The sequence below is a fragment of the Bombina bombina genome, chromosome 4 (genome assembly GCF_027579735.1).
Source record: "Bombina bombina isolate aBomBom1 chromosome 4, aBomBom1.pri, whole genome shotgun sequence".
NCBI classification, from domain to species: Eukaryota; Metazoa; Chordata; class Amphibia; order Anura; family Bombinatoridae; genus Bombina; species Bombina bombina.
The window spans coordinates 172,329,912-172,344,941 of record NC_069502.1 but is presented as its reverse complement, the minus strand read 5'-3'; the positions used below and the strand labels follow the sequence as shown (position 1 = coordinate 172,344,941).

General features: G+C 36.8%; 1 protein-coding gene across 1 annotated transcript in view; it reads right to left on the bottom strand.

Moving 5' to 3' along the window:
* ADAM17 (ADAM metallopeptidase domain 17) overlaps positions 1–13,084 on the bottom strand; it is a 306,921-nt gene extending 293,837 nt beyond the window's left edge. The window contains exons 1-2 of the mRNA XM_053709701.1: positions 12,931–13,084; positions 10,061–10,406 (exon numbers count right to left, since the gene is read on the bottom strand). Of these exons, the coding sequence (XP_053565676.1) occupies positions 10,061–10,229 (169 nt within the window). The 5' untranslated portion in view covers positions 10,230–10,406; positions 12,931–13,084. The remainder of the gene's footprint in view (positions 1–10,060; positions 10,407–12,930) is intronic.
* Positions 13,085–15,030: the final 1,946 nt, after the last annotated feature.

The window sequence follows — 15,030 nt, the reverse complement described above, 5'->3', positions numbered from 1 at the left end:
CAAAGAGTGACCCATACACCAGTTTGAAACAATAAATGTTATAGCAGCACTATTTAACATTTGCAGCCTGTAAGACCAAAAAACGGAACCAGCTCCTGGACTTCACAGACATAGCTGACATTAACCGCAGTGTCTGCATAAATTAGCTGCCATAGTCCTCTCCTACTAAGAGAGGTGATTTGACCCATCACATTAAGAGCCCTATTTCTTAGCCCTTGCTTATGTGACTATACAGTAACATAGTGTGTATCATTTCTTAGCCTTGCTGCTGGATTTTTAGCCCCTGCTAAGAATGTGCTGTCCCTCCTGTTACATGTAGGAGTCCTGACCACATAATAAAGTGCTCCACTTCTGAGGCTCCATCAGAATAAAAAGTCTGCACTTACCTTGAAAGTTGTGCGACAGCATGGCAGTCCAGCAGGTGTTCAGAGGTCCTTTCCCTCCCATAGCCCTGTGGACAAAGATCAGCCTGAGTTAAAAGTGCTTAGGCTATCTATATCAGGGCAGCAAAAATGTATAGGAGGCGCAATGAGAATTATGTCCCACCAGTTCCTATTGCTTTAAAGCCACCAAATGCTTCTCTTTTTATTGAAGAGACTGATCTGGTCTAGGCTACACACCAGAACAAAGTAGCACACAGTGGCACCACTTTTAAAAATAATACACTTGATTGATGAATCTATAACTAACACCTCACTTTGCCTCTTCCTATCACTAACACAGGCAAAAGAGAATGACTGGGTTGGGAGGGACGGGAGGAGCTATTTATACAGCTCTGCTGTGGTGCTCTTTGCCTACTCCTGCTGACCAGGAGGCGATATCCCACAAGTAAGTAAGTATGAAATCAGTTGACTCATCACATCTTGAAAAAGAAAAATGAGACAAAGATAAATCATTTCAAAACTTTGTCCACCTTTAATGTGACCTATAAACGGTACAACTCAATTGAAAAACAAACAAATGTTTTAGGTAGAGGGAAGAAAATATAAAAATAAAATATGGTTGCATAAGTGTGCACACCCTTAAACTAATACTTTGTTGAAGCACCTTTTGATTTTATTACAGCACTCAGTCTTTTTGGGTATGAGTCTATCAGCATGGCACATTTTGACTTGGCAAGATTTGCCCACTCTTCTTTGCAAAAACACTCCAAATCTGTCAGATTGCGAGGGCATCTCCTGTGCACAGTCCTCTTCTGATCACCCTACAGATTTTCAATCAGATTCAGGTCTTGGCCATTCCAAAACTTTAATCTTCTTCTGGTGAAGCCATTCCTTTGTTGATTTGGATGTATGCTTTTGGTAGTTGTCATGCTGAAAGATGAAGTTCCTCTTCATGTTCAGCTTTCTAGCAGAAGCCTGAAGGTTTTGTGCCAATATTGACTGGTATTTGGAACTGTTCATAATTCCCTCTAGCTTAACTAAGGCCCCAGTTCCAGCTGAAGAAAAACAGCCCCAAAGCATGATGCTGCCACCACCATGCTACACTGTGGGTATGGTGTTCTTTTGGTGATGTGCAGTGTTTTTGCGCCAAACATATCTTTTGGCATTATGGCCAAAAAATTCAACCTTGGTTTCATCAGACCATAACACCTTTTCCCACATGCTTTTGGGAGACTTCAGATGTGTTTTTGCAAAATGTAGCCTGGCTTGGATGCTTTTCTTCGCAAGAAAAGGCTTTCGTCTTGCCACTCTACCCCATACATATGAAGAGTACGTGAGATTTGTGTCACATGTACCACACAGCCAGTACTTGCCAGATATTCCTGCAGCTCCTATAATGTTGCTGTAGGCCTCTTGGTAGCCTCCCAGACCAGTTTTCTTCTCGTCTTTTCATCAATTTTGGAGGGAAGTCCAGTTCTTGGTAATGTCACTGTTGTGCCATATTTTCTCCACTTGATGATGACTGTCTTCACTGTGTTCCATGGTATATCTAATGCCTTGGAAATTCTTTTGTACCCTTCTCCTGAATGATACCTTTTAACAATGAGATCCCTCTGATGCTTTGAAAGCTCTGTGGACCATGGCTTTTGCTGTGGGAATGCGACTAAGAAAATTTCAGGAAAAACCAACTGAACTTTATTTGGGGTTAATCAGAGGCACTTTAAAATGATGGCAGGTGTATGCGGACTCCTATTTAACATGATTTTGAATGTGATTGCTTAATTCTGAACACAGCTACATCCCCAGTGGTGTGTGCACACTTATGCAACCACATTATTTTAGTTTTTTTGGTTTTCTTCCCTCCACCTAAAAGATTTCAGTTTGTTTTTTAATTGAGTTGTACAGTTTATAGGTCACATTAAAAGGTGGAAAAAGTTCTGAAATGATTTATCTTTGTCTCATTTTTTTACATCACAGAAACCTGACATTTTAACAGGGGTGTGTAGACTTTTTATATCCACTGTACATACATACACACCCCTTTATCCAAACTGCTTGTAAAAAGGAAAAAGTTTGGATTACAGAATATTTGTATCTGTAAAATGGGTCAGTTTGGAGAGGGGATGTGACCAACTGTAAAACACTATCTTATATCAGGGAAAGTCAACTTGATGGCGACATGTGAATATTTTTATATAAATATAAGACACAACAGAAATTATTGAATAGGCTATAAGCACATCTAGGCAAGCATCACTGATTTCCTTTACCCAGAAAAACTCCATTGTTACCAATGCACCAGAGGATTCTGGGTAAGATATGCATATTAGATATGCAAAATCTCAGGACTTTTGCTTCCAATACTGTGTAAAACACAGCAGCCCCCTAATGGGGTAAGTGCAGCAAAAAAAAAAAAAAAAAAAAAAAAAAAAAAACACACACCTGCTCAGCCGTTTCATTCTTCTTATTAGAACTCTTCAGCAGAAGATAGGTTTTTGATTGCTGCTAAATAAAGCTCATTCCAGGTCAAAATCAAAATGTAATTATAGCAGAGATAAAAGCAAGAGATTAAAATCCTCCATTTCATAAAAGTAAAACAACAGAAATTATTGCATAGATAATTAGCATATCTAGGCAAGTATCCCCGCTTACCTTAACACAGAAAAACCTCTGTCTTTAGGGCTTAAAATAGACCTAATAAGAGTTAACCGACGAAAACATTATTAGTATCTCAAAATATGAACTATATTGAAAATGTTAATCCGTACAGTAAGTTTGATTTATCTAAAGCAATCACACAACTTTAGTAGAATATAACTAATTTGTTAATAAAAGACAATAGGAGCAATTTGATATTGATCAACAATGGCTCTGTTCACACAAAGAGGACCAAAAGCTATTAGTAGGTAGATATCCAACATAAGACCAGTGGGGACTTCTGGAAAGGACATTACAGCATCAAACATAACTACACATCAGATCTTGGGATCATCATACAAAAAAGGAAAAATAAAGGGATCAAACTGAAGCAAAAAAGGTAGGTATGTCCTCATATCAACCGATGCCAATTCTATGAGATGGGATATTTGCAGTCACGAACACTCAGTTTGCAACAAAATGACGGACTTCATTGTCCTCAGATCTGTGAGTTAGATAAGTCGCAGTCCAAGCTAAAGAGCTCATGGACATCATGAAGCCCTCCAAGGCAAAAATCAATAGGGCCATCAGGCTTAAACAGCAGTAATATCTGACATATTGTCTCCAGGAGCTGAAAAACATAGAAACAGCGCACCCAGGAGCCGGCTATACTCCCAGGCACATCCATCCTATCTCTGGGAACCATCAAACGCTCTCCTACTTGGAGATCGTTCAGAGATGAAAAGCTCCTTGACGTCTCCTGCATGTTAAGTTTAGATGTCTGTAGATCAGTCCAGGGACTTCTCGGCACTCGCACAACTGCTCGCCCCGATCTTCAGTTTAGCCTCAGGAGGTGCTTCCAGCAGTAGCAAGGCACTCTCGTCACTCTCTCCAAAGGTAGGGACCGAAACTGCCACCAAAATCTTGTGCATTTCACTACTCTTGTTTAAATTGTGGAACAATTTTTAAAGGACCAGTCAACACATTAGATTTGCATAATCAACAAATGCAAGATAACAAGACAATGGAATAGCACTTAGTCTGAACTTCAAATGAGAAGTAGATTATTTTTTTCTAACAATTTTAAAAGTTAAGTCTTTATCCACTCCCCCTGTACCATGTAACAGCCCCTCAGCCAATCACAAATGCATACACATACAATGTGACAGCAGCCATTCACAAATGCATACACGATTATTCTTGCACATGCTCAGTAGGAGCTGGTGACTAAAAAAGTTAAAATATAAAAAAAGACTGTGCACATTTTGTTAATGGAAGTAAATTGGAAAGTTGTTTAAAATTGCATGCTCTATCTGAATAATGAAAGGTTAATTTTTATTGAGTGTCCCTTTAATTAGAAAGCTCTCTCTTAAAGTCCTGTAGCGTAATATCCAAATTGTCATAAAGCTCCTCTATTCAATTAACTACTCTTAATAATGTTAGTAGAGAGGAAAATGATTGGAGCTCCAATGGCTTCTTCAAGTTAACGGGGGGGGGGGGGGGGGGAAATCGGTAACCTAGGCCTCGAGGATAGGGGATGTGCTCACCGTGGAGAATGATAATGGCTTTGAAAGAACCAATAATAAATATTGGACATATTAGTGACAATTGAAAACAACAACTAGTTCTCATATTGAAACAAAGGAAAGCAAGCGCTGGATAAAAAAATAGGGAATATCTACTTTTTAAAACCTGCTAGCCAGTATCTGTCTGTCAGTCTCTAAATGTAGTACCTTAATTCAAATAAATTAAATTATAATTAATTAAGTATAGGTGAGGATGCAGTGTAAAAATACACAATTTAATAATCCAACATAATACTATATGCAAACAATCTCAGTTTTTTAAAAACTGAAATATAATTGGTTAAAATTGATCAATCAAAATACACGTTAAACATGAAAATACACACACATTTTCCTAAACAAATTCATATAAGCACATATAATAAAAAGTTCATCCTTTAAAAAGTTCATTTTTTGAAAAAAAAAAACTCCTCTAAAAGTTAATTTTTGTAAAATTCCTCTAAAGTTCATTTGATGAAGTTAATGAATCGATTTCTTAGTGATGATAGATTTCTAAAAAGACAAGGGAAAACAGGGTGGTTTCATTACAAGCGGTATTGGCGTTTAACTCTTTCATGACAGGGTTATAATGTCTACGTTCCAATGTAGACAAATTGAAATCACACGATCGCGAGATTTAAATTATGGGATCGGGTCTGGAGGGCGTCCCTATGACGCTAGGAACGCAATCCAGACCGCGATCAAATCCAGGAAGCACAGTTCGCTTCAGGACAGCCAATGGCTATGACGTTGTATTCCGTCATAACGGCGTTAAAGCCTAGCGCCGTTTTGACAGAATACAACAGCGGCAAAAGGTTAAAAAAAAAAAAAAAGGTGTATACAAGTACTTACACCAGACGCTTTTGACGTCAGCTCCTCACAGTCCTTGCAATCTTGGGACTAGGCTGGAGAGTATTTTCATCCAATAGTTGTATTGTAGGTATTTTATCCAGAACAACACTTTGATGAAGATATTTGGGGTTCTTTTCCCATCAGCGTCCTGCAAGCAGTAGCAATAACAGTCTTTTTGGATAATCACAGCTCCCCTCTTCCTACACCTGCAATTACAGGTGCTCCTCTTGGACAAAGTGGAGTTGGGTAATTAGAGCAACGCGTTTCAGAGGCTTACCTCCTTTCTCAAGCTCAAAGAGAAAGCAGGTAAGCCTCTGAAATATCTTCCTCAAAGTCTTAATCTGGATAAAATACCAAAACGCTCTTAAATACCTGTATGCATGGCAGATTAAGTAAAGTACTTTATATTCAAAGTGGCTGTAGGCTAGTGCAGTATTTCTATTTCTATGTGGTAAATGTAAGAGATGGAGCAAATACATAACATTTTCAGTATGAAAGACAATAAAGAATATTTTAAAATATTTAATATAGAGTCAAGAAAAAAAATTAATACAGAGAGATGATCAACTCAGGAATATTTGTTCTGAAACTTATCAAAAACTAGGGAAGTCTAGTCAGGCCCCAAATATTTAACTTGCCTGTGCCTCAGTCTGCAGTAAAAAGGGTGTCTCAGATCAAGGGGGCAAAATGGGGGCGATCATGGTAACAGGGGGCAATGCTAACTGAAAGGTCTGAAAGTTACTGATTTGCGAGGAGAACTCCTCTGGCTAAAAATGAGCTAAATTGCAGATCCAAGAGATGCCAGCAAACTACAAAAAGTAGCCCCTCATACTCATCCTAGCATTGTCCTGCGCCCCAGGTAAACCCTGCTTTCCACGTTACCTGTAAGCCGAGATGCTGCAGTAAATACCTGTCATTCAATTGATGAAAATGGCGACCGGAGCTTCAGCTCTTATCCGTTTAACGTTTATAGTGAAATAGCTCTAAAGATAAGTATACCCTAAATATTTCATGAATGAAACTCGCATTCATTTTTTACATTTCTATCGTTTCACTTTAGGTAAACGATTTAACTTTACATTCACTTTAAGGAACACAATGTATAAGTTAATTTATTGGCATGCTTTAATAACCTGTAAACAAGTCTATGGATTTTGTAGAGCAGAGTGAAAAGTTTACGTTAAAAAGGACCACTAAACACAGTAGTATAGCATAATCAGTAAATGCATTATATATAACAAAAAATAAAAAAATAAAAAAGACAGTGCAAAAGCAGTTAGTTTGAATTTAAAATGAGTAGAACATTTTAAAGTTGATTCTATTTTCCCTCCTATTGCATCATGTCACACCCATAAGCCAATCACAAATACTTATACGTATATTCTGTGAATCTTGCACATGCTCAGTAGGTTCTGGTACCTCAGAAAGTGTGCCTTTAGATAATGGAAGTGAATTGGAAAGTTGTTTAAAATTGTGTGTTCTGTCTGTATAATGAAAGTTTAATTTTGTCTTGCGTGTCCCTTTAACTATGAGAAACAGAGCTGAAAAAAAAAAAAAATATATAATAATAATAATAATAATAATTGTGTGATCCCTTTTCTGTGCTGTACTCCATGCATTAGTCTTACACGAGACTTCTGTGTCGGTATTACACCAAGTGTCAGACAATCGCATAGCCTTTCAAAGTGCATTTTAAACAGCACTACATAATTACATAGCAAATATATTATTCAGTCATTGCTTACAAATAATTCTAGTTAACAAGTAGTTATGGGTCAATATTACAAAGAAAAGGTCACAACTGAAGTATAAATGAGTCTCTTATTTATAAGCTTGTGTCTTCTTTCAAAACAAAAAGTGATTTATGTTCCCAAGGCTAATGGTGTCTTAATAACAATGCAGAGAAACAAATAAGCTCTAACATACATGGGCACACAATATTCTGCACTTTAAGAGAATACTTACATTATTTAGCTTATGGTAAGATTGTGATAAAAGGAACAGTCTAGTCAAAATTAAACTTTCATGATTCAGATAGAAAGTTGCTTAAAATAGTATGCTCTAATTTATCTTCTTTCTCTAGGTATGTTTATTTGAAATAGCAAGAATGTAAGCTTAGAAGCTTATGAATTTTTGGTTCAGAACCTTGCTGATTGGTGTCTAAATGAAGGTTCTGAACCAAAAATGGGCCGGCTCCTAAGCTTACATTTTTTGCTTTTTCAAATAAAGATAGCCAGAGAACAAAGGAAAATTGATAATAGGAGTAAATTAGAAAGTTGCTAAAAAGTGTGTGCTCTATCTGAATCATGAAAGTTTCATTTTGACTAGACTATGCCTTTAATTAGAGAAAGCCATATGCAATTAAGATCTGTTCCAATTTAGGTTGTATAAAACTCCAAAAAAAACAAACAAAAAAACAGTGATTTAACCTACAGGTTTTCACAACTATGACTTAATCGCTTTGTTGTATGCAACACAGTTCTTCATTTCTAGTATTATACAAATATAAAATAATTTTTTTAAAAAAGATATAGAAAATTCAAAATTAAAATGTGAATGGGTAAATTTTAAAAATAGAAGTATTTTGCAATATACTTTCAGCACCAGTATCCAAGATGAGAGCTTGTAGTGGTGGGTATTGCTTCTATGAAGACTTATTGTGTGCAATACAAGGCACTGCTGACAGTGTTTGAATACTAGTGCATTACCCTCACAGGATATCTACGTATGCCGCAGGAAAACAGTGATACATTTAAATATAAAAGCATTTTTGCTAATGAAAATATAAAAATGCTTCTATTTAAAATTGAAATGCACATTTCACCTTTCTATACCTTCAATATCCCTGTAAATCATAAACACAATGAAGTTGTAGATTTCTTTATACATTTATAACATTTCATTTAAAGCTAGGACACAACAACAACAACAAAAATACGTGCCTGGAGTGAGACTAGCGCAGATAATGCCTTTACTACCCATTCCCCAGCTTTGCACAACCAACATTGTTATATTAATATACTTAATTACCTCTAAATATCTGCCTGTTTCTAAACTCCTGCAAACCGCCTCTTATCTCAGTGCATTTTATTAGCTTTTCACAGACAGACAGTAGGTATGTGCTTTTGGATCCGAATGCGGAAGTAAGCAGCCACCCGTTTCCCTTCATATATTTTTGTAGCCAGAATGATTATTGTAAAAGATCACTGCTCTCCAAGATCTGGATTTGCAGAGATCTTAGAGTGTGGATCATTTACAGGAATCAATTTGGTTACTTAAAAATCCGAAGGGAACAAACAGCTGCTTACTTACACATTTGGATCCTGTGTGTCGTATACATAACATTGTGCTCACTTCCGTGGAGTTATGCAGGAACAGCACTGACTAAAATGCACTGAAATAAGGGGCAATCTGCAGAGCCTTAAAGGGACACTGAACCCAAATTTTCTCTTTTGTAATTCAGAAAGAGCATGCAATTTTAAGCAACTTTCTAATTTACTCCTATTATCAATTTTTCTGCGTTCTCTTGCTATCATTATTTGAAAAGGGCATTTTTTTGGTTTCAGTACTCTGGACAGCACTTTATTGGTGGATGAATTTATCCCCCAATCAGCAAGGACAACCCAGGTTGTTCACCAAAAATGGGCCGGCATCTAAACTTACATTCTTGCATTTCAAATAAAGATACCAAGAAAATGAAGAAAATTTGATAATAGGAGTAAATTAGAAAGTTGTTTAAAATTTCATGCTCAATCTGAATCATGAAAGAAAAATTTTGGGTACAGTGTCCCTTTAAATACAAGGTAATCACAGAGGTAAAAAGGTAATGCATAATAAAGGGATTATCTATCTTCTTAAACAAACATTTTAAGTAGATTGTCACTTTCAGTTCAGCAGCAAGGTGGCTCCTACGTTTTTGTGTAATTCTCCATATATCTTCACACACATACCACTGTCTGGCTCCTAAATTTTAAACAGACTTTTTTTTATCCCTGCCTACACTACTATTTGGACACTTTGCTATCCCTTTTGAAGTCTTATTTTATGTGAGCAAATAGAGAACAATACACAAACGAAAAACAACAACAACAAAAAAATTGGAAAGCGGTTTAAAATTGTAGGCACTGTCTGAACCATGAAATTAAAAAAGTGGGTTTTTAGTCTCTATTACATGCAGTTATAGGGAATTGGTGTATACTGTCCCTTTACAGACACTACTATAAAGAAGAATATGCACAGATACTGATCTAAAAATCCAGTATAAAACCTTTTAAAAAAATTAGTTTAGCACTGTTGATGAGGTTAGGCTGGGACACCCACTGAAAGGGGCTGGGAAAGCAGGAAGAGCAGACACCCCCTCCACCTGCATATGAAAAGACAGATAACAAACAGGAGCAGCAGGAGTCTGTAAACATGCTTATACAGCTGACACTGTGGGGCTTAGGAGTCTGAAAATCAGCACAATGTTATTAAAAGATAAAGCAAAACTATACATTGTTACAAAAACACTCCCAGATGGGCTATATAAATGAATCATCTACAAAACATTTATGCAAAGAAGAATATAGTGTACAAGGTCCCTTTAAATTTAATCTTTTGCATTAACACACACATACTGCTTACCGCGATGTTCATCGTGAAATTCCCATTGATTTCCTGCTGCTGTCAGCTCAGCTTGCAAAAGGTTGTATGACAGCAAAAGAAATAAAGCAGAGAGAGGAGAGGCCGGAATCAGCTGTCCCAAAGGCCACCAAGACTTCATATCGTCCACCCTAAAGTTGCTCAGTCTCATATAAAAAAAAATCCGAGATCAAAAGACTAGTAGACAGCTGCAGAAATCGGTCCATACTCCAAGACACAGGAAAAAGAAACTATTCCATGAGGACTTTTTTTTTCCTCTTTGATTTGGACTTAAGCTGGCAGAAATCCCCAGTCAGAATGACACAATAACTAATATTTAATATTCGCCCTAAGGAAAACAAAACAAAAAAAATATTAACATGTCAATCTCTTATCACAGATAATGCAATACAGATCATTTGAAACATTATTATAACCTCAAAAAATATATAATGATCAAAGAACTAAAATTAGAAATATGATCCATGGTATATGTAATATAAATGTAAACTCCATAGGTATCCAAGCATCAGAGATAAGACTATACAACTGCATAGATAGAGATACCAGGTCAGAGACTAGGGATAGAGTAGGAACAGTAAAGTCCGATTAATTTGTCCCTTCCTTACTCAAAAAACTACAAAAATACTTATTCATTTCCTAATTTTGTCACGCATTGATTATTGCAATCTACTCCTAAATGGCCTTCCAAAACACTGCCTTTCCTCCCTCCAATCTATTATGAATGCTTCTGGTAGACTTAAATTGCCGATCTACATCAGCTGCTCCGCTCTGCCAGTCTACACAGGCTCCCTATACACTCCAGAATACAATTTAAAGTATTAACCCTAACTTACAAAGCACTAAACAGTCTAACTCCTAACTATATTTCCTCTCTCATCGTGAAATATTCCCCATCCGGTCCTCTTCGATCAAGCTCTGACCTACGTCTCTACTCTCCTGTTATCTCTACGTCCCACTCCCACCTCCAAGACTTTGCGCGTGCTGCTCCTGTCCTCTGGAACTCTCTACCCCGCTCCATAAGACTGTCTCCAACCTTGTATAGCTTCAGACGCTCCTTGAAAACCCACCTATTCATAGAGGCTTACCATCTCTCCTCCATCCCTCATCTGAGCCAAACTAATAAATGAACTGCCTGACTCACTGCTGCAACTACAACCAATGTGACAAGCTACCCCAACCTAAATGTCTCTGCACCCTAAACCTGTAGACTGTGAGCTCTCCAGAGCAGGGCCCTCTTCCTCCTGTACTAGATTTGTATTTTATCACAAATCCTTGTCATTGGATACCCCTATCACTGTACCCAGCGCTACGGAACTTGGCGGCACTAAACAAATAAATAATAATAAACCAAAAAAGTTGAAGGGAACACATAGTGACTCTTGGTCACTACAGTTGCGACTTTGTCCCACACAAACAGAAAGAGAAGTAGATAAAGTGACAGTGTGACACCCCGTCACATATAGATCTAAATAGACGTGTAATTAAATTTGGCATGTGACAGGAAAGCAAACTGTGACAAAATCACACACACAGGATGAAGGACACAAACAGTGACAAGACATGGGGAAGTGCATACACATGAGATGACATCTGGTCATACAGAAAAAAATTAAAATAAAATATTGACAACTTGCATTATAAATAAATTTAAAGAAACAGTAAACACCTTGTAATTGCAATATTTTTATCTGCTGTCTTGTAATAAATTAACTTACCAGGTGAGTATGGGGGGGAAAAAAGGTTGTTTTCAGTAATAGCCAGTCTTCTTCTTTCACTTGCCTTATTTAGAGAAGCAAATAAGGACTTCTAACATAACTAGCTACTGCCGTTTTGTTAGCAAAGGTTCCATTGGTTTACAGTTTATCTGATCATCTTTGCTGAGGCCAATAAGGGACATATATGTAGCAGGATTGTGGCACCTGTCTTGTGCAATTCCAACCTTCAGAATTGGAAAATTGAACAACTACATTTTGTAAAGTTGTTTTATTAAGCATAATTAAATATTTATAGTTCAATCAAAGTGATTTGTGGACCAGTAAAGGGGAAACCAAATTAATCCTCCTGACCACATATATACAAAACATGAAAGGGCCACACCGTGAATTTCTCATTTTTAAGAGCAAGCCATATATTTTTAAAACTAAAATTATAGGAGTGATGACAACCTGTCAAGCCATGACGTAAATACAGAATGGAGGTATCACACACAGCATAATTTGTTCTATCCCCCACACACAAACAGGGTAGAGAGGACACATAGTGGCACCTGGTCCTACACAGAATGGTGGAAACACACACAGTGACATCTGATCACAAAGAAGATGATGTGAACAACGAAACACAAAGGATGGAACAAATACACAATGACACCTAGTCTTACAAACACAGGATGGAGGGGACACATGGAAAGACACAGGATAGGGAGCACACAGAGACACCAGGATGGATTGGTCACACTATAAACTAAAATCTCACTCCAGCTGCACCAGTTTTTAAGATATTATTTTATGCAGCTGATTCACCTAATATAGGAGAGGACAGTGTGCTTCACTGAATCAGCTGCTTAGAACAACACATGATGATCTGGTGGTGCCCAAGATGAGGTTTAGTAATTTTTACCTATTGACACCTGTTCAGATATTCTGGATAATTGGAGCATCACATTTGCACTTATATTATGGGACACATAGTGACTTAAAATACACATATTCTTTACCTGCGAGGACGACTGCACACAACACAATGTGTTTAACACTTGGTAGCAGCCATTGTATCAAAATAAATAAATACAAGAACAGCACCACAGTACTCAGACAGACCACTTTATACAAGAACACATAAGTACGTACCTCTATGTTCTCCCGAGCACCTCCAAAACAAAGAAAAAGCACCTAAGAATACAGGGCGCTCCCAAAGTATGACTCCAGCGGATGGATACCGAAGACAACTGCAACTGCCTGCATTATCTTTCACAAGTCTCAAACACATACTCAGTCAGCCGAAACATTATTCTTGGAGATTATATCCCTCCGCCCATAGGGAATAAAGAGGGAAACCAGTGATACGGCTTGGCTGGTGAAAAGTCATGTGATCGTAGGACGTACTGTGCGTCAACTCTGAAACTTCTCAATTATAAAAAATAGTTCTTGTCTATGTCTAGTGGTAGAGGCGATAGTGATTGAATACGAATATTTTGTGTTATAGAGGTTATTTGAACGTGGCAACAAAATATTAAATGTATTTCATGGGAAACGTTATGTCATGTGTAAACGTCTGAGTATATTTTTTATTAAAACCTGAAAATTACATTACATTATTTTACACTTTAGTTGTAAATTGCTCTGCAGTAAAGAATAGGTAGGGGGCACAGGTAAAGTCAGCAACTACAGAATACAGCCGTTACCTTGACGAGAGTAATAGAAGATAAAACACGAATTATTATTTTTTTCTTGTGGTTGTAATGGTCATACAGCAGACTGAGCATGGGGTTAATTAGTATAAAGTGTTTTTGTGTAACAACTAATCTCTTTTAGGGACAGTCTAGTCCAAAATAAACTTTCATGATTTAGATAGAGAATGTAATTTTAAACAATTTTCCAATTTACTTTTATCACCAATTTTGCTTTGTTCTCTTGGTATTCTTAGATGAAAGCTAAACCTAGGAGGTTCATACGCTAATTTCTAAGCGCTTGAAGGCTGCCTCTTCTCTCGGGGCATTTTGACAGTTTTTTACCACTAGAGGGTGTTAGTTCACATTTGTCATATAGATAACACTGTGCTCAAGCACGTGGAGTTCCAGTGAGCCAGCTCTGATTGGCTAAAATGGATGTCTGTCAAAAGAACTGAAATAAGGGGGCAGTTTGCAGAGGTTTAGATACAAGGTAATCACAGAGGTAAAATGTGTATTAATATAACTGTTGGTTAAACAAAACTAGGGAATAGGTAATAAAGGGATTATATATCTTTTCAAACAATAAACATTCTGGTGTAGACTGTCCCTTTAATGCAAGTGGAACATGTCTATTAGCAAAGGTATTAATCATTAGCTGCTTGTGGAACCCTGTCTAGAGTGAAGATGTTTCTCAATGGAGAAAACACTGCTGTTCTAATTCTGAATTTAACTGGAGTATCCCATTTCTGCTGTTGGTTCTGTTGGCATTGTCAGGGTACAGGTAAATAACATATATATATATATATATATATATATATATATATATATATATATATATATATATATATATATATATATATATATATATATATATATATATGTAAATAGGACAGGGGAATGTGTTCATGTATGAAGCCATATTTTTATCAGATATTAAAATAGGGTTGCAATTCTGATGTCAGGAATTGACTTAAAATCCACATGATTTGAATACACATCTCAAGACTAAAATACAGACAGGATGTCCCAAGAAACTTCAAAAGACAGCATTTGCTCCCTAGCTGGGAATACAAACTTCAAAACATTTTTTTTTTCACCTCACCACTTGATGAGATTAGATCTTTTTCAAACAAAGATACACATGGTGCCTAGATCAGGATACATGCCCATATATGGGTTTCCTGCCAAGGTAAGGAGCCGCTCCGTCTGGGAAGATGTTTGAAGATACAAACATCTTCCAAAGGAACTGTAATTTAACGACCATGTGTAAATTATCTCCTGTGGAGTTTCCCATGTACCAACATAACACACAGCAAAAGCACATGTTACAATGTAACTTTGAAATTTACTGAAAATACAACTGATAACATATTAAATGTATGCCTCAGAATGTATTGAATATATATATAAATTTGTAATGGATTAAATAACAGTTGTAATAATCCCTTTTTTTTTAAATATATATAACATATGGTTTTTCTATCTTTCAGATGGGGCTAAAAGATACTAAATACAGGATTGCCTGCATGGGATGATCTGAGTCATGTCATATGATTAT